General features: G+C 53.2%; 2 protein-coding genes across 2 annotated transcripts in view; both read right to left on the bottom strand.

Annotated features, from left to right (window-relative positions):
* The window catches only part of LOC118597789 (myocyte-specific enhancer factor 2B-like), an 8,459-nt gene extending 2,116 nt beyond the window's left edge, over positions 1 to 6,343 (bottom strand). Inside the window, exons 1-2 of the mRNA XM_036209450.1 lie at positions 6,106 to 6,343; positions 170 to 404 (exon numbers count right to left, since the gene is read on the bottom strand). Coding sequence (XP_036065343.1) covers positions 170 to 404; positions 6,106 to 6,343 — 473 coding nt within the window. The remainder of the gene's footprint in view (positions 1 to 169; positions 405 to 6,105) is intronic.
* Positions 6,344 to 13,560: 7,217 nt separating this feature from the next.
* Positions 13,561 to 19,298, bottom strand: Borcs8 (BLOC-1 related complex subunit 8). The gene is made up of 4 exons (XM_036209530.1): positions 18,995 to 19,298; positions 16,856 to 16,968; positions 16,288 to 16,352; positions 13,561 to 14,070 (listed from the first exon to the last, which is right to left on the bottom strand). Exons 1-4 carry the CDS (start codon positions 19,029 to 19,031, stop codon positions 13,956 to 13,958), a joined length of 330 nt encoding a protein of 109 aa, XP_036065423.1. The 5' UTR covers positions 19,032 to 19,298; the 3' UTR covers positions 13,561 to 13,955.
* Between the last annotated feature and the right edge of the window lie 331 nt (positions 19,299 to 19,629).

Raw genomic sequence — 19,629 nt, forward strand, 5'->3', positions numbered from 1 at the left:
TTTGGTGTTGTTGGGTGTGTGGAGATCCACGGGCTGCACAGGGACCCACAGCCCAGCGCGAGCAGAGAAAGCAGAAGTGAGAGGCAGGTGGGAGCCAGGCCCGCGGGACACGCGGCCTCACGCAACCCGGGCTGCGGTTTCATCACCTGCTCCCAGGACTCCTCATTACGAAGACAGGAAGCGCCCCCTGGAAAACCGGGACCCCTCCCCGCCCTCTCCTGGGGGCCGAGCCGCTGAGAGCGACCCCAGCTGCCCATCGCCCCCGCAGCTGCAGCGGGCTGCACGCCCCTCCGCATTGGGCTGGGCCTGAAGGACAGGGCGCGGGGCCTCGCCCCTCAACTCTGGGCCGAGCACCTGCCCGGCTGAGCAGGGGTGTGTGACCAGCACCCCCGCAGTAGCTGCAGCTTCACCACCAAAACCGGGTCAGTCTGGACCGCCAGGGGGTGCCTGGCTGTCCAGTCCTTTCAGATGGCTTCGGGGTCACCTCTCCTTAGCCTCTGGGCAGGGGACAGACCAGTATAAAGGTCCCAAGTAGTCCCATGCTGGGTGCTGGGTGGCTAGGGGAGCTGGAGAAACAGACACTCACCAGATGGACAGATTAGGGGGAGACTACCTCGGACCACAGGAATATAACATCGGATCCCCCAAACATTCTGGGATCCCTGCCTACAAAAGTCTTCAGAGGATCTGGTCTAGTGTAACACTTGTTACTCCGGAGTTCAGGAGGTGAGGCATGAGGATTGCTTTCAGTTCAAAACCAACGAGTAAATAGTGAGTTCCTGGGTAGCCTGGGCTACAGTGAAATCCCATCTCACAAAACAAAAACATAGAGATACCCCTAAATCCACACAGCTCTCCAAACATTAGCCCCAACATGAGACTGGCTACGGAATCTCCAAGAAGTGTCAATCCTCAAATGCACGCAGCTTCCACCTAGCACCTAGACCCAGCTAGTCCCTCAGACACGCAGGGAGACCCCAAACACTCACAAACCCTCCCTCAATGGTTCTTGCACCCATATGCAGACCTCTAAATCCACACTGGACCCTATGACATGCACGCATCCCCAGATAAGGTGGTCCTGTCCCTGTGGGGCCCCAGCCCTGCCCCAGCTTCCCTACTGAGGTGGGTGCTCAACATTTAGCATGAGGCTCTGAGAGATCTGAGGGGTTGGGGCAAATCTCATTTCCAGAATTCTAGGAAGGCCCTGGGTGTTCCTGTGTCCATGGGTCTCTCTGGTGTCTCTGAGGGAACCGAGGCCCAGTTGGGAACCTCTGATCTGTTCAAGGTGGGGGGGTCACAGATGGTGAATTCAGTGGAACCAACACTGTGTCAGGAGCCATAGTAGCCACTGGCTGGCTGTCCAGAGCTGGGTCAAGGGCCAACAAATGCTCTTCCAAGTTGCTTTCTTCCTTTTGGGTTGAAGATATGTTGACATGCAGGGCATGGTGTGTGCTAGGCCAGCCCACTCCTTGTCCTCGGTCTCCTTTTAAGGATCTCATGGCACACAACACAAACCTGAGGCCACAGATGGCCTGTGGGGTGGTGGTGGCACATGCATTTAATCCCAGCACTTGGGAGGCAGAGCCAGGCAGATCTTTGTGAGTTTGAGGCTAGTCTGGTCTACAGAGCAAGATCCAGGAAAAGCTACACAGAGAAACCCTGTCTCGAAAAACCAAAAAAAAAAAAAAAGACATTCTCATCCAGTTGAAGTCTGGATTCCATCCCCACCATCCCACGGAAACAGACATAGCACACACCTGTAATACCAGCACAAAGATGTTCAAGGATGCTTCAACTACATGAGTTCAAGGCCAGCCTGGGCTATGTGAGACCCTATATTAAAACAAAGCAAACCACACTTGGTGGTGCATGCCTTTATTCCTGGCACTGTGAGGCAGAGGCAGACAGATCTCTGAGTTCAAGACCAGCCTGGTCTACATAGTGAATTTCAGGCTAGCCAAGGCTACACAGTGAGACCCTGTCTCAGAACAACAGCGACAACAAAATTGAAAAACAAAACAAAAACCCCTGCACATAAAATAAAAATCAAATTTAACAAAGAGACAGAGACGGGGAGTTGGGGAGAGACATGGCTGAGGAGAAGGCTCAATAGGTCAGATGTTTAAGCATGTGGACCTGGGTTTGATCCCCAGACCCCATACACAAGCCAGGCAGAGCCTGAAGACTTGATGGCTGGCCAGTCTTGCCAAATGGCAAGTTCCAGGTTTAGTGAGAGACTGTCTCAAAAGGTAAGAGGGCACCCATAGGTGTGATCACCCACCTGGTAATGGCCACTGCCTAGGAGCAGGGGCAGGCAGACCCATGCTCTGAGCCTGATCCTGCTGCCCCATGTCAGGGGTACCCAAGGACCCCAGACATGTCCCTCGAGCCTCCACAGTGGCTTCAGGGACAGCCCAAGATTTCCCTCTTTGTTCCACAGAAAGATCTTCCCTCAGAGAATTGGTCCCCAGAGGCCCAGGCCTCCCTGCTTGGGAAATTAACACATCTGTCAGCACTGGGCGGAAGGGACTCTGCCCACGGCTTCAAAAGCCCCAAGACATACTAGCTGGAAACCTGAGATGAGGTGTGGGGACATCTTGTGTCCTGCTTTGTGTGCCCAGAAATGTCAGGGACACCCAGGCAAGGGTGGACAAACAATGGGCTCCCCTCTGGCCGTCAACGGCAGATACATAACTGTGTGTGGAAGGAAAGGAAAGAATAGCTTGGTCTGGTAGCTTGTGCCTGTCATCCAGCAATTGGGAGGTGGATGCAGGACCAAGAGGCTAGCCTCAGCTAAACAGTGAGTTTGAGGGTGGCCTGGGCTGCATAGGAGCCTATCTAAAAAAGGAAAGAAAAAATGGGACACTTGGGCCAGTGACTGTGAGAGTGGCCATCTGAGGAGGCCTGGAAGACAGGAAGACGCCACCCAGGTAGGGACAAAAGGCTAGCCTGCCTGGTGGACAGCAGAGCCAGGGCAGAGGTCCCGAAGAGGGAGGCTGATGCTGAAGCCTGTTCCTTGGGGAACGCCCACTCCCTCAGGGTCCCACAGGATGAGTGACAGCTGCAGACAGTGGGGCGCAAAGAGCAGAGCACTATGGGATGGGTTATGTTGATTCAGGGTTCTCGGATGGAAACCTGGATGGCACACAGCAGGACGAGCTGTGGCCTGGACCACCAGGGCTGCGGGTTGGGAAAGATGAGCCTAGCCTGAGTGCACAGCTTGGTGACACCAGGACTTCACCACCATCTCTGCCTCCTTCTTGTCCTCACCCCGACTTGGAGTAAACTAAGACCTAAAGAGGGTGGACAGGGGTGAGTGGCCTCTCCCCAGCCCCTCTACTTGGAAACAGCTCACAGCATCTATTACGATTGAGCACCTACTGTGTGCCTAAGCCATTGGCACTCAACCTGCCTCAGAAAAACAGCCAGCTACTGAGGGCATGGGTCCTCCTAATCAGAGGACACGGGCTCCCCCAGGGCTGGGCGGCAAGACTTCCAGGCTCCAGTTAGGAGCAGGCTTGGGCAGAAGCATCAGCCTGCCACACTCCACACTGGGGAGGGGTCTGCTTTTGCCATCCCAGACTCTGAATCTAGGTCCCAGACTGGGTATGTCAGGACAGATACACATGTCCCTGGCAAAGCCAGATATGATGGCATATGCCTATCATCCTAGCTCTGAGATGCAGAAGGATCGAGAGCTCAAGGTCATCCTTAGCTACACAGCAACTCTGAAGCCAGCCTGCGATATCTCAAACAAACAAAACAAAAACAAAACAGGAAGCCAGTCGGTGGTGGTGGTGCACGTCTTTAATCCTAGCACTGGGGAGGCAGAGGCAGGTGAATCTCTATAAGTTCAAGGCCAGCCTGGTCTATAGAGCAAGTTCTAGGACAGCCAAAGTTATGCAGGGAAACCTTGTCTTGAAAAACCAATAAAACAAAACAAAACTCCTGGAAACCAAGTTTGGGCGCAAGTTGCCTTGCCACGGTCACAGAGGCAGACAGAGGCAGAGAAGGGCAGTACCTCAGGAAAGGTGGGTGGCGGAGGTGAGGCCCCTTCCAAAGCTTCTATTCTCTCACGGGCCTGGAGTGGCCTTGAGCCCCATCCTTCTCCAAGGGGGCTGGGTTTCCCCACCTGGCCCTAGAATCCTCTCTTCAGAAATCCAGCCTCGTAAGCTGGGCCTGGTGACATCTGTCACCCAGCGCTGAGGAGGTGGGAGCTGGGAGATCAGGACTTCAAGACTGGCCTGGGCAACTTGACACCCTGCCTCAAGACTGCTTCTGAGCTGAAGAGATGCTTCGTGGTTCAGAGTGCTCACTACTGTTGCAGAGGACTCTAGTTCCCAGTACCCACAGCAAATGGGTCACAACTTCAGCTCATAGGTGCCCTCTCTCTGCCCTATACATAGTATTTAAAAATAATTTTAAAAAAATCTTTAAAACAATAAAGAGAAAAATCCAAGCCAGCTTTCACATGGCCTCCAGCCTTAAGTATCCCCAAATTCTGTCCCCTTCAGGACAAGTTTTGTTTTGTTTTGGAGACAGGGTTTCTCTGTGTATCCCTGGCTGTCCTGAAACTCACTCTGTAGCCCAGGCTGGCCTTGAACTCACAATGATCCACCTGGCTCTGCCTCCCGAGTGCTGGGATTAAAGGCATGCACCACTGCCGCCACTACATGGCTCAGGACAAGTTTTGTTCTCTCTTTAGCTACAGAGTGGGTGACAGACCCAGTCTGGAGAGAGAAGTACACCCTTTCAGAGGCCTCTGCAAACCTAGCAGGCAAACTGAAAACACTGATCCTTCTTAATTGAAGTAGATGTCCCTACCCCACCTCCAGTGCCTGGGATGGAACTTGCACACTTCCCCAGGCGATCTCCCCAGATCCTCACTGGTGAATTCTAGTCAAGCATTCTCTCCAACCCCTGTCCACCAAGGGCTCCTTTGAACCTGGGTTTGTTCACAACAACAGTCAGAATTCCTGTCCCCAGTCCCACAAGGCCATAGTCCTCAACTTTCCCAGTAAGGACTCCAAGGCAAGCAGGTGGAGACCTAGACTGTGTCTGAACGCTGTCTGCATCTAGGCTAGGGCCAGGCAGGCCCTGGAGGCAGGGAGTGGGTCAGGACCATGAAAGGGACACCTGCTCGGTGTCTGTGAATTGTTTCTGATGCAGTTTCTAAGGAAGACACATGCCCGCAGGAAAATGGGCAATGGCTGCCAAGTGGTGTGCACCCCAAGAGGGGTGTGCACCCCAAGACGGGTGTCTCAGCTCAGAAACGTAACTTCATCACAGAACCAACCCTCACCAAAACTTCAAACAGTGCCTCAAGCAGAGACACATCTGTGATCTCACATTTTGGAAACTGAGGTAGGATTGATGAATGCTTGAGGCTAGCCTTGGCTACATACAGAAACCCTATCTCAAACTTTCAATACCCCTCGACCCAAAACTAAGAAACTCACAAACACAGCCATCAATGGGTACACAACTGTGACTGTGACACTTGAAAGACCAAAAATAGATTGCCATGAGGTCTAGGTTAGCCTGAGCTACAGAGGTGTCTTTTTTTTGCCAAAGTCTCACTATATAGCTTTGTCTAGCTTAGGGTTCATTATATAGACCAGGCTGGCCTGGAAAGATCTGTCTGGCTCTGCCTTACTGGGATTAAAGGCATGTACCACCAAACACGGCTACACAGACTTCTAGGCCAGCCTGGGCTACAGAGTGAGACCCTTTTTCAAACTCCCAAAAGAACCCTCAAACCATGGAGTGTGTTCACACTTGAGATCCCAGCTAGGGAATGAGGGTTTGAGGTTGACCTGAGCTACACAGTGAATTCCAGACTAACCTGGACAAAGAGTAAGACTCTGTCTTAAACTCCCTCCTCTCAAGGGGAAGAAGCCTCCAACAGTTGAGTGTGGTCACAGGCTTGTGATCACCACACTCTGTAGACTGAGTAGGAGGACTGCTGTGAATTTGAGGCTGACCTGAGCTATATATTAACTTCCAGACTAGCTTGGGCTAGACCAAGACCCTACTCAGCAAACACTCCTGATACCCAGGCCCCCTATCCCTCAGACACCGCAACACACACACTGCACCCACCTCTGCAGTCCTGGTAGTAGGTCCCTGCCGGCTGCACCTGCTGTGCCCTGCTAGTCCAAGCATCTACTGCTGCTGAACATTGAGCTCTGCTCCCGCCCAGCCTCAGCCGTCTTCCCGCGCAGCCCCGCCCCCGAGAGGTGATTGGATGGAGGTGGGACTCGTTTGCATAGGGGCGGATGCTTGGGAGGCTCCCGGCTGATCCCAACTGAGAATAGAGAAGCAGGGCTTGGCGGTGCATGCCTGTGAGTTCGAGGCCAGTCTGGTTTACAAAGCGAGTTGCAGGACAGGGCTATACAAAGAAACCCTGTCATGAAAACAAAACAAAACAAAATACCACCACCAACAAGAAACAGAAGAAAGCGGAGGTGGGAGAGATGGCTCAGCGGTTAAGAGCACTGACTGCTCTTCCAGAGGACCAGAGTTCAATTCCCAGCTCCCACATGGCAACTAACAACTGTCTCTAACTCCAAAATCTGACACCCTCACATAGACATACATGCAGGCAAAACACCAATAAACATAGAATAAAAATAAAATATACAAAAGAAACGGGGGGGGGGGGGGGAACAGGGCCGGGCAGCCAGTTGAAACTGCTATGATGAACAGAGTTCAAACCCTGGGACTTGAATAGTGGAATCTGACATCCCCACGCTGTGGCCCACATATCTATATAAATAAAGATGATTTAAAAAACAATACATGGCAAGGATGCATGTAAACAACTGGGTTTCTCCATGAGGTCACTTCACAGTGACCCTGACCTTAATTAGGACCTTGTTCAGAGCTCTGCCACTGTTAGCCTGGACCTCACACATGAGTGATGTACGCTGCCACCTGTTTGGATGACAGTCTGTCCTCCCAGCTCTTCCAGCTGGAGTATGCTAAGTTTCTGGATCAAGGGCATCCTGGGCAATTTTGAGACTCTGCCTCTAATTAAAGAAATAAATAAACTGGGCCCGGGTACTCAGGAGGCTGAGACAGGAGGGTGGTGAGTCTAAGGCCAGCCCAGACAACTTGGTAACACAGTAGCAGAAAATGAGCAAATAAGAGGCGTGAAGGAGTGCTTGCCTGGCCTGCGGCAAGTCGCCCCCACCCCACACTGAAAGGACAAACACCACCGATGTAACCTTAGGACTGACTGACAAGGCAGAGGCAGGATTGTTTCAAGTTCCAGGGCAACCTAGGCTACTGATTGAGACTATCCAATAAATAAATAAAATAATTTCTTAGAGCCCTGATTCTGCTGGCAAATGGGACCAAGCCAGCCTTTAATACTGGCTCACGGCCTCCTGAAATTGGAACCCCTTCACAGGGGCCTGGGATCACCTATGTAGCCCCACCCAACTGTGCCTCCTGCCAGTGTCCTCTGCTTCTACGGACCCTGCTGACCTCGTGACTTGACCCAGTCCTCTTCCGGTCTTCCACTACCATGCCCCTGTCTCATCTCACCTCTGGCTTTGCAGAGGGAAGGTCACTGTGTGGGGCCTTCTAGGACTCCCATCCACTCAGCTTGGAGTCCCAGCACCATCCTGCATAGGGTCATGGCCAGAAGACCCAGGCCGAAAGTGCTTGAGGTGAGCATCAAAGGGGAAAAGAATCACAGGATCAGAGGTCAGGGACAAAGCTGGCTGTGGAGTGAAGGCCCCAGGATGGCGGGAGTAGAATCTGTATTCCCCACTCCCCAAATCTTGGGAGGTGGGGCTGGGCCAGGGGGACAGTGGGAGGTCAGACCAGAATTGTGGAAGAGAGCAAGACTAGGAGCGTGGGGAGCGCCCCAGAAACTGGGACGTCTGCAGTGGGTTTTCCAACATGAGGAGTTTGCCCCTGGGTGAAGGACTTTGGAGTGTGGGGCAGCATAGCTAACCGGGTGGCCTCTGCCTTGTTCCACACCCTGCCTGTAGGTTCAGCACAATTTCCCAGCCCCCCCGCCCCAGCATGTTTCACTCAGGGCTCAGGGCAGTCCTCTTGCCTTAGCCCCTAGATTCGTGCTGTGCGATAGATGAGTCCCCTGCCCTCGCCCAGTGCCCAGTTGCTCACTCCACACTCCCAGGTGTCCCCAGGACACATCAAGCTCTGCGCCCAGCCTGGGGGCTTCTGCCTAGGCTCAGAGATGAAGAACAAGGCTCCTGTAGGTGAAGGAGCCTGGGGAGCCTCGGCCCCCCCGGGGCCCCGCTGTTTACCTGGCCACCTCCCCCTGGCTCTGATGCAACCGGCAGGCTCTGGTTACGTGAGGGCGGCAGCTGCAGCAGGGCCCCGGCCAGGGCCCAACCCGCCCACACAAAGCCACGCCCCACACCCACTGAGGCTCGCCCCACTGCCCTGGACCCCTTCAATCCCGTCACCTTCAGTGTCCCTGGAGGGACAGTCAAGTTACTGCTACCTCTGGTTATTCAGGTGAGGCGGTATATGAGCGGATGGAGCGAGGGACAAGGAGGTCTGAAAGCCAAGGCTCTTCGCTTCTTGGATTTTTTGCTCTGTCTCTTGTGAGGAGCCGAAGTTGGCTTCAAATTACTTATGTAATAACAACCCTGAGCCTGGTGTGGTGACAAATGCTTTTAGTCCCAGTACTCGGGAGGCAGAGGCAGGAGGATCGCTCAGTAGGCCAGCCTGGGCTACACAGAGAGACCTTGTACTGGGGACAAAACAAAGAGAGAACCCTCCATTTCTGACGTTGGCCTGGCTGTGAGACAGGCCCACTCTGAAGGTCTGGTTGACTTCACTAGCAGTGCTGGGATGACAAGCTTGAGTCACCACACCCAGCAGGGAAGGGCTGAAAGCTTTCTGGGGGCCCACTTATCCTGGGATTAGAAAGGCCCGCCCCTTTGCAGGGTCTGCTGTGTGCTCATTGGCTGGCCACTTCACCTCTCTGCTAGTGGATAAAGTAGGGACAAAAGCCACAGGTTCTGGGGGAGCCATTTCTCCATCTTTCCCATCCTCTCTGTTTGAGAACCTCCTCCCTGAACTCCATCCATCCAATGCTGGGGTGCATCAGACTCTACGTCCTCACCGGGGACTTGTGGGAGCCAGGCCCAGCATGCTGGCACCAAAGCCTGTCTGCATGTGTCTCTTCAACACCTGCAGACCCTGAAGGCAGTCTGTGAAGAGGAGGCCAGAGCCACATCTGGGGCACACACAGGTCTGTTCCTGGAGGCTAGGGGCAGAGAAAGCAGGAAATGAAAGGCAGGCTTGGGGCAGGGGGCACATGGAAGTCAGAGGGGCCACAGGATGGCTCAGCGCTTAAGAGTACATTCTGGTTTTGCAGAGGACTGACTTAGGTTCCCAGCACCCCATGGAGGCTCACAACCAACTTTAACCCCAGCACCCTCTTCCAGCCTCCTGAACACCAGCACTTCCGCATACCCACACACATTCGCAAAACTAAAAATAAAGTAAATCTCTAAAAAACATAGTAAGTTTTATTTGAACTTTACAGTGAAATATTTATTAAAAAGCTAGCAACGCTGGGCCTGGTGGTGGGCTGTGACCTCAGCATGGAGGAGCTGAGGCGCAGGGTCTGAAGCTCATGGCCAGCCTATGTTACATAGCAAGAGCCTTGTCTAAAAGGAAATCAATTCAAGATTGTGAGATGCTCAGTGGAAAAGGTGCTAGCTGCCAAACCAGATGACCTGAGTTTGGTCCCCATAGTGGGAAGACACCCCAAGTTGTCCTCTGACCTCCTCCACATATGTGCCATACTAATGTACCCCCCAATAAAATAAATGCAAAAGAAAAGTTTTATTAAAAGTCATAAGCACAGGCCACCGTGGGTTCCCTTTCAGCCCTGACAGGTCTGGAGGAGCCTATTCTTCACTCAAGGTCAGACCCCTTGTAGGTTAATCCTAGTCAGGTGGCTGCTAGGTTCCGTCTTGCTTGTTGTTCCATGGCACAGGAAGGTCTCCAAGTTACTGAGTGAGGTGGGGAGGGGAGGCTGTGAGCTTTGGTTGGAGCAGTGTGGGGTCAGATATAAGGCTTTCTGAGTGCCCTGGTCCCTTGGAGGCTCAGTTCACTCTCAAAGGATCAGGAGCCTCTGCTGGGTTTGTATGGGGCAGGACTGTGCACCAAGATCAATGCTCAGCTGGGGGGGGGAATGTAAATGAGATGTAAATTATTAACCATGGCTGAGGAGGCTTGGGTAACAGGTGCTGAGGTGGGGGACAGATCAGAGTCCTACTCTGGAACCTCTGAAAGGTGCCAGCTGCCAGATGAGGGGGCACCCAGGGGCTGGGGGTGTTGAGGAGCCCTGGAAGCACACTAGGTGTCCCAGGCCTGCCCCCTAAAGTTCAGAGCACCCAGTTGTGTCAGTGGCTGAATCCTGAAGGTACTTTTTACATTTACTATCTAATTACACACATGTATCTATGGAAGCATACTTGTGTGGGTGTCGGGGTTACAAGCTTGGGCCACATTCCTGGCCTTTTGTTTGTTTGTTTTTGTTTTTTGAGACAAGGTTTCTCTATGTAGCCCCGCTGTCCTCAAACTCATAGATCTGCCTGCCTCTGCCTCCCGAGCACTGGGATTAAAGGTGTGCACCACCACTGCCTGGCATGCCTGGCTTTTTAAATGTGGGTTCTGGTAGCTGACTGAGGCATCCCCCTAGCCCCTAACATGTCTGACTGACACACAGTTGGTCTGGTGGCCCCTGCTGTACATGGCTTACCTGCAGTCTTAGGCAGAGATGTGATACAGTGCTCTTGCTCCAACTGCTCCAACTTTGGCAATTTATTTGATTGGAGCTTGTGGGTTTTTTGTTTTTGTTTTTTAGTTTGTTTGGTGTGTGTGTGATTCTGGGGATGGAACCCAGGGCCCAGTTGTAGGCCAGACATGTGGCCTGCCCCATCATGATCCAGGAGATGGGAGCTGGTAGCCACGCCAGGGTCTCAGGTCCTGCCCTGGATGGAGGTAAGAGACAGTTATCCAGTGTCTCCTAAGAGGTCAGACAGGGAGATGTGTTCACCTCAATCTCAGAGAAGCCAGCACCCAGCCCTGCACCACACATATCCGAGGCAGGGTCAGGGTCTGGTCTTGAGCTATGTGACATGATATGGGTCATGTGACCCCAACATGGAAGAACAACTCCTGGACATTCAATGTCTACGAACCAAGATTGCCCTGGGGTGCTACTGAACAGTGACCCTGGTTCATGGCAATTACAGCTGAGCCAGGAGGCACCAGACACTGGCCACCTTGCTAGATGCTCAGTTCCTGCTGAGTTCTCAGTGTGGTGTCCAAGAGCCTGCTTCTGCAAGAACTGGAAGGGGGGCGGGGAAGGGGGCAAAGGGCCAGAAGGCCAGGGTGTGAATCCTGGTACATGCAGGTGGGGCAGTACCTGGGGTAGGCTGTCTCACCAAACCAGTTTCCTCTTGTATAAGATGAGACTGTGTTGAGGGTTATGGATTTAGACAGGCAGTGTGTAGCTGACCCCATGAAGTGACTGGAGGAGAGTGGCTTTGGGGGACTGAGGGGTAGCAATCTCAGGAAGGTGAAGAAGTCTGTAGAGATGAAGCTGGGATCAGGAGGAGCCCAGGATGCCACCAGGTAAACAGACCAGGAGACACATGACGCAGGGGCACCCACGTGTGGGCTGGGTATGGGCAGGAACGAAGGGGCATCCAGGTGTGGGCTGGGTATGGGCAGGAATGAAGGGGCACCCAGGTGTGGGCTGGGTATGGGCAGGAACGAAGGGGCACCCAGGTGTGGGCTGGGTATGGGCAGGAACGAAGGGGCATCCAGGTGTGGGCTGGGTATGGGCAGGAATGAAGGGGCACCCAGGTGTGGGCTGGGTATGGGCAAGAACAAAGGGGCACCCAGGTGTGGGCTGGGGCAGGAATGAAAGGTGCCCAGGTGTAGGCTGGGGTAGGAGTGAAGGGGTGCCCAGGAGTGGGCTGGGGCAGGAATGAAGGGGTGCCCAGGTGTAGGCTGGGGTAGGAGTGAAGGGGTGCCCAGGAGTGGGCTGGGGCAGGAATGAATGGGGTGCCCAGGAGTGGGTTGGGGCAGGAATGAAGGGGTGCCCAGGAGTGGGCTGGGGCAGGAATGAAGGGGTGCCCAGGAGTGGGCTGGGGCAGGAATGAAGGGGTGCCCAGGAGGGGGCTGGGGCAGGAATGAAGGGGTGCCCAGGAGTGGGCTGGGGCAGGAATGAAGGGGTGCCCAGGAGTGGGCTGGGGCAGGAATGAAGGGGTGCCCAGGAGTGGGCTGGGGCAGGAATGAAGGGGTGCTCAGGAGTGGGATGCACCAGGGCTGATAGGATCACAGTGCACACACCTGGGAGCCCTTCTAGCTTAGGGTCCTCCCAGATGCCCCATGGGATTCTCAAGTGAAGAACTGCCCATCTCCTGTGGTGGGGGTGACAGCCAGTGAGTGCCCAGAAACCTGGCAGGCTGAGACACTCAGTGAATGCCCACTGACTGGTGCCCAGTAAGTTCTTGCTACCCAAGGAGCTTGAGAAACGCTTACTGTACAAGTGAGCTGCTTAATCCGTGCTTGATGACCTCATCACCCAATAAGCGCCCTCTGACTGTACTGTCTAGGAAGAGCACTCTGCTGCCTCTGGGCTTTGGCTGCAAGCCAGTCTTCTCACACCCCCTGGGCCTCTGCAGCAGAGGATGGTCAGCACCAATGGGGCCCATGAGGATCAGCCCCTCTGCTTGAGGTAGTGAGGGGACCCTAGACCCCCACCCCAACACAGCAGCAGGCAAAGGCTAAAGGAAGCCCCCAGCTGTGTGCAGGCTGAAGCATCCTCAGGGGCTGGTCAGTTTATAGTATTGTAAGATGTCAGGGTTTGAGATGGTTCTCTCCCGCATGGACACAGCTGTCACAACGTATAGCTATCACTGATCATGAGGCCTCAGCTGGATGAACCATGTTTACATGAAGAAAAGGCTGAAAACCAGAGAAGTGAGAGCACAACCCCAAGGCCCCACCGCAGCCGAGTGGTCAGGGCATAGGAGGCAGGGCTCTGCCTGGAGGGGAGGAAGATGAGACAAGAGGCCTGATCAACAGAGATTCAGAGTGGGACTGCCCAAGACAGCCTCCCATCCCAGAAGAGCAGTCAGGAAGCCCAACAGTTAGACAGCAGGTTCCTGCAGGGACACAAAGGGGTTAGTTCAGCAGAGGTGGCCCTGAGAGTCTTCTGGGGTCAGGGTCAGGCCACAGAAGGAGGGGATGGTTTCTCCTGGCTGGAACAAAACATTTGGGGTGCATGAGACTGATGCCACGGGTCAGGGGACAGCTCAGCTGAGCTGACTAGAGGTTGGAGAATCACCCTGGTCCCCCCAAGACCTGAGCTCTTGAGTAAGGGTGGGATCAGCACCTACATCAGAGGCTAGGGCAGGCTGCCTGGGCAGATGGGGTACAACACAGATCCAAGAGTGGAGAGGGGGTCGGCAGCACTTTCTACAGCTCCTCTCATTCCAGTGACAGGCCAGAGTCGGTGGACCCCAAGCAAAGACTGGCTGAGGCTGGTGCAGGTTGCCTGTGTTTATTGAGTTATAACCAACACATAAAAAATCCAAGGATAGCAGGTACTCAGCTGGAGAAGCCACAGCAGGGCAGGGTGTAAAGCCCAGTTCCCCACCAACCTCAACTTCCCACTGAATTATTCCTCTTGCTCTTTTTACAGGCCCAGAGTGCCAGCCTCAGGGCTTTGCTCTGGTCATATTCCTGAGGATGCCAGGAGACTGCTCCTTGACCTGTGTTTCTTGGCCATTGTTCCTGTGAGCCTGTCAATCAGGCACCGCTGTTTTCCTCACATGCAGCTGGGTTACAGGATATTTGTGCCACAGATACCAAAGAACACCCGGACAGCTCACTGGTTAGGGTGGTGACAGGGGCTGGGTGGGGACAGGTGGCTGAGGCTACCTGTGGCCCTGAGCGCTGGTGTTCATGTGGTCCCGGATACTGATGGCCTGTTTGAGCAGGCCTTCCACACTACGGAAATACACACTGCTGTCCACGAGGCTCTTCACAGCACTGAAACCGGAAGGGGTGAGATCAGCATCAAGACTGCCAGGAAGGTCCCTATCCTGGCCACACCAGCAGCCTAGGGTCCTCAGTGAGGAGCTGCAGCGGTCAGCTCTGCCTTCAACACCATTAACTACTAACAATTGAAGGAGGTTTCATGTCTGTAAAGTGAACACTCTAGTGTCTGCCTGCCTGAGACACTGTCATCCTGCTCAGGGAAAGGATGCCTCTCAGCCCAGTGACTGTTGTGGGTGCGGCTTTCCAGGGATGGAACTGCTCTTTATGCAGTGTTTAAAAGGTGGCTGGCTGGCTGTGTAACTGTGCTTTTAGGATTTGAAGTGTATACATCAGGCATGGTTGTACATGCCTGTCCTCCCAGGACTGGGGAAGGCTGAGGCAGTAGGATCCTGGGTTTGAAGGCAGCCTGGGCTGCAGAGTGAGACCCAATCTCAAAATTATATGAATTTTTTTTTCTTTTAAAGATTTATTTATTTATTATGTATACAGTGTTCTGTTTGCATGTATCCCTGCAGGCCAGAAGAGGGCGCCAGATCTCATTACAGATGGTTGTGCGCCACCATATGGATGCTGGGAATTGAACTCAGGACCTCTGGAAGAACAGTCTGTTCTTAACCTCTGAGCCATCTCTCCAGCCCCTATGAGTCTTTTTTTAAAAAGCATTTCTTTGTGGAGAGCATGCATATACAGCAGTGTCCCCTCGTATTTCCTATGAGTCCCCAAGTCGTCTGTGTAAAGGGCTTTATTACTCTCATGTCCAGAAAACCCCACAGAACTGTGCAAATGAGGGTATCGAGTCTCAGTAAGAGCCCATGAAAAGCCCAGGCAATCGAGGATGTGCATATCAAAAGCAATTGGCTATCTGAACCTGCACTTTACAGAAGCTATGAGATGCTGGAGTGGGTGAGTGTGGCTGGACACTGCTGTGGGATGGTCTTTCTGTGTGCTGTAAATATGTGTTACTATGATTGGTTAATAAAGAAGTTGCTCTGGCCTATGGCAAGGCAGCTTAGAAGCAGGTGGGAAATCCAAGGAGAGAGACAGGAAAGAAAAAGTCAGTCTGGAGAGATGCCAGCACCACCAGGAGAAGCAAGACGTAAAAGTACCGGTTGGCTTACTTATAGATGAATAGAAATGGGTTAAGTTTTAAGAGCTAGCTAACAAGAAGCCTGCCATAGGTCCTGCAATTGGTAATTAATATTAAGCCTTGAATGATTATTTTGTAAGCAGCTAGGGGACCATGTGGAAAAACCTGGCTATAGGACCCAGGGACAATGACTCAAAAGGAGAGCTAACCTGCTACTGAGGAGGCCTAAGAAATGCAGAGAGGAGCCAGGCATGGCAGCATGCTCCTTTAATCCCAGCTCTATGCTGGGGTCCACACAGCGGAAGGAGAACAGACTCTCGTCAACTATCCTCTGACCTCTACTTGTGTGCTCCATGGTACATGTGTGCCCCCCCACACTAAATGTTGAATAAAATCTCATGTGTGAGCAAAAGTCATGTGCAAAATGACCTCAGTTCCTGGGAAGGCAGAGGCAGAAGGACTGCTTAAACCTGGGTATTCAAGGCCAGCCTGGAGAGACACCAAGACCCAACTCAAAAACAACATGGCTGGTAGAAGTGGTGGCATGTTCAGCACCTGCTGGCCAGGATCTGCACTGGAGGGCACATCAGAGGGTAGAGGGCAACCCTGACTCCCCTTAACTGTGGTTCAGCCTCAGGCTCTGTACCACAGCTGGGAGGGAGCTGATTTTTGTGTCTGTGTGGTTTGTGTGTGAATATGTGTTTGTGGATGTTTGCATGTGTGTGTGCACCCATGAGTGCTCTCCACCTTATTTTTCATGCAAGAATTCCAGCAATGGAGTCTTAGCCCCTAATTTGAGACAAGAGTCTCTCACTAAACTAGGAATTTGATGGCAGGACCAGCTGCCTAGGGGAGCTCTGGACATGCTCCTGCCTCCAGCTCCTCAGGACTTACTGGTGCACAATAACTGTTCACAAGGGTACTTCAGATGGAACTTGTGCAGCGAGCACTTTATCCAGTGAGCCCTCACCCCTAGTTAGAGCAAACAGTCAATTTCCCAATCTCCCCAAGAACAACTGTGAGGGACCCAACAGAGATGTCCTGGCTGTGCCTCAATGTGGGGATGGGGATTGGGAATCTATGCCACTCTGCCCTGTGACAGATGCAGTAGGGTGTCTCACCTGCAGGCATACTCCACGGTGTATATGGCACCTTGGCTCTGCTCCTCCCACCTCTGCATGTCAGCCTGCAGAATTGGGGAATGTGTTAGGAGAGAAGGCTCTATGGGAACAAGTGTCTTATGACAGATCCCCTCTGAGTTACCACCCGAGTCCTTCACCCCCCTCCTGAGTCCTCCACCCCCCACCTGAGTCCTCCATTCCTTAGCTGTCTTGGTGGGGGCTTCCCTACTCCTTGCTTAGACCACAGACTTTTCCTCCTGCAGTCTTCTTCCCCCTTAAAGCTGTGTGCCTGGCAGGCCTCAAGCCCTTGTCACTGGCTATTTCTTCTGCCTGGCACACCCTTCCATGGGCTCTTCACTCACTTTGCTGGTCACTAACACAGACCATGCTGTCTCCTTCAAAAGCCGCCCAAGGCTGTCCCTACACTGTCCAGCCTGATTCGGCTGCCACAGGCCACCTCACCAGAGTCTCCGCTTTGACTTCAGCCCTCCACATGGAGCACCCCACTCCTGGTCAGGAACTGTGAGTGGACTTGGGGGAGATCCTCGGCAGGCCTGGCAGAACTCACCTTGTGCTGGGCCAGCTCCGGCAGTGAGCGGCGCACATGTTCCTGTAGCCGGTACAGGGCCACTGATGGCTCGTTGGCCAGGACATAGACACTCTCAGTGAACTTGTCTGTGACTGAGTTTGACACAATGGGCATGGGAATAAGAGACAAGTATTAGAGCCTTGTATTTATTTTATTTTGAATTATGTGTGTGTGTGTGTGTATCTGTGTGAGTGTATATACACATAAGTGCAGTGCCATGGAGGCCAGAAGAGCTGGTGATTGTGAGCTGCACACTGTGAATGCTGGGGACCAAACCCCAGTCATTTGTAAGACCACTACTGAGACATCTCTCTAGTTTTTGTTTTTAAAGCTAGGGTCTCATGTAGCCCAGAGCAGACATTAGCTTTCTGTAACCAAGGATGACTTTGAACTCCCAATCCTCCTGCCTCCACCTCCTGACTGCTGAAAATGCAGATGTGTGACAGCACACCTAGTTTATGTGGTGCTGGGCATGTAGCCCAGAGTTCCATGCATGCCAGGCAAGCACTCTGCCAATGGAGCCCAAGCCCACATTAGACACCTGGTTGTTCAATCTTCCAGCACAATCAGAGGAGAGGAGCTGCCAGGGTGCACTCCAGTACCTGTCATCCACACTGAACTCACCCAATCAGAAGAGAGGAGCTGCCAGGGTGCACTCCAGTACCTGTCATCCACACTGAACTCACCCAATCAGAGGAGAGGAGCTGCCAGGGTGCACTCCAGTACCTGTCATCCACACTGAACTTATAGGCTTTTCCCACTTCAAACCCACTTTCAGAGGACACTGGTGAACTATTGCCACTGAGACCCCTTGGGCTCCTTTATAACATCATATAGAGACCAGTGTGGAACATCATATGAGAATCTAGTAGCTCTGGATTCCCTGCAACTCACTGTGTAGACCAGGCTGTCCTCAAACTCACAGCAATCCTCCTGCCTCTGCCTCCCAAGTGCTGGGAAGAGAAGCATGCTCTAGCTGACCAGAGGGTGACCAGAGAACCCAAAGCTGCCTCAAGTCTACATCTTGTGTGGACTCTGCTTTGACCAAGATGGGAATGGTGTGAAAGTCCATATTCCTTGCTGTGCTGGAACAACTCTTTGGTATACACCATCACTAGCCCTGCCATAGCAGCATGCCTACTGAGGTTGCCCTCTACAGAACCTAGCCATGTGCCTGTAAAGCCCGCCTGCTTCCTTTTCCCCAGAACGCATGTGTCTCTCACAAGTCAACTGACATAAACCACCATCCCATGGTAGACTTCGAGCAAGGGCTTTCCAGTCAGCCAAGTCTCCAACCTTCCTGCCCCATCCATCAAGAATCTTGTTGCTTCCAACTGCACTTGTACCCACTCCCCCTGACGGTACCAGACCAGCTCTGACAACAGTCCCAGCTCCGGGCTGCAGATGGCGCCAACACCCAAGGCAAAAATGACGTAGGCCCCGCCTTTCCACCAGCCAAAGAAAATAACCCACTTATGCAGTCTATTTATTTTGCAATGTCAGGGATCAAACCCAGAGCCTTGAACATTCTGGGCAAAATGCTCACGATTGACCTACAGCCCCAGCTCTTCTCTTGAGACTGAGTCTCATTAAGATAAACTGGCCTTCAATCAGTAATCCCGCTTCTTAGAGTACTTCGTCACCAAGCCTGCAGGCTCGTTTACTTATTCACAGGATAAGAAACAAATTACATTGAGCATGGGGTGCGCGCCTTTAATCCCAGTACTTGGGAGGCAGAGGCAGGTGGATCTCTGAGTTCGAGGCCAGCCAGGTCTACAGAGCGAGAATCCAGGACAGGCACCAAAACTACACAGAGAAACCCTGTCTCGGAAGAAAAAAAAAAAAAAAAAAAAAAAAAGGCAGAGGTGTTAGAGGCCAGCCTGATCTACATAGCGAGTTTTCCAAAACAGCCAGGGCTACATCCTGAGACCTTGTCTCAGAAACAAAAAAACAGAAAGAGAGCCTTCACCTGCTCCGGGTCACTACTAACACAGCTGTCACATCACCTCCCGCCGGGAGACACTGGCCTCCCTTTTCCGCTGAGCCCCGCACTGCCTTTGCCAGGCTGCGATCGGGCGACTCCCCGACCCCTCCAATCCGCCCGGTATCCCGCAACACCTTTCTTCCCCTTCAGCTGCATCTCTGGTTCTTCCATAGTGAAGGCCGCCAGACAGGGCCCAAAAACCGGAACCGGAAGTCGGGAGACTGGGACGTCTGCCTAAACTTTCCGGGTTGAAACAGCCGCCGCAAGCCTCTAGTTCTGATGTCGGGTTCGCTGACCCCTGTTCGCGCCTGCTTTTATTCAAACCGGAGATGGAAAAAGGCAATCTCGCGCGTGCGTGTGAGTAGGATAGAGATTTCCTGATGCTCTAGGATACCTAGTCAAGGACTCCCTGCTGCCACCAAATCCCTGCACATGCGAATAACCCTCTGGGACTAGGGAGGCACTAATGAAACTCGGTCCCTTTAAATTCGCTAAGTCCCGCCCACGTGTCTCCGCCCCCGTCTGGAGAGCGCTGCGCTCTCCCACCTGCAAGTGGCTCCGGTTGGGGAAGACAGTGGTGGTGGAGGAGGAGGAGGAGGAGGAGGAGGACGCGGGGCGGGGGCGGGGAACGCGAGAGACTCGGCACACGCGCAGTGAAAGCCTCAGCGGGTTGAGGCTCCCTCAGCAATTCACAAGGAGAACGCGCGCATGCTCCCCTGTACGTATTGGCCTCTGCGGAAGCCACGCCTGGTCCTCGGATCTTAAAGGG

This window comes from Onychomys torridus, chromosome 17 (assembly GCF_903995425.1).
Source record: "Onychomys torridus chromosome 17, mOncTor1.1, whole genome shotgun sequence".
Classification (NCBI taxonomy): Eukaryota; Metazoa; Chordata; class Mammalia; order Rodentia; family Cricetidae; genus Onychomys; species Onychomys torridus.

Excerpts from the sequence above, each read along its gene's own strand:
- Borcs8 (XM_036209530.1), bottom strand. The coding sequence starts at position 19,031 with ATGGAAGAACCAGAGATGCAGCTGAAGGGGAAGAAAG. Across the intron at positions 16,969-18,994 it reads GCAGCTGAAGGGGAAGAAAG|TCACAGACAAGTTCACTGAG; the intron begins GTGTTGCGGGAT and ends TGTCAAACTCAG. Across the intron at positions 16,353-16,855 it reads CGGAGCTGGCCCAGCACAAG|GCTGACATGCAGAGGTGGGA; the intron begins GTGAGTTCTGCC and ends CCAATTCTGCAG.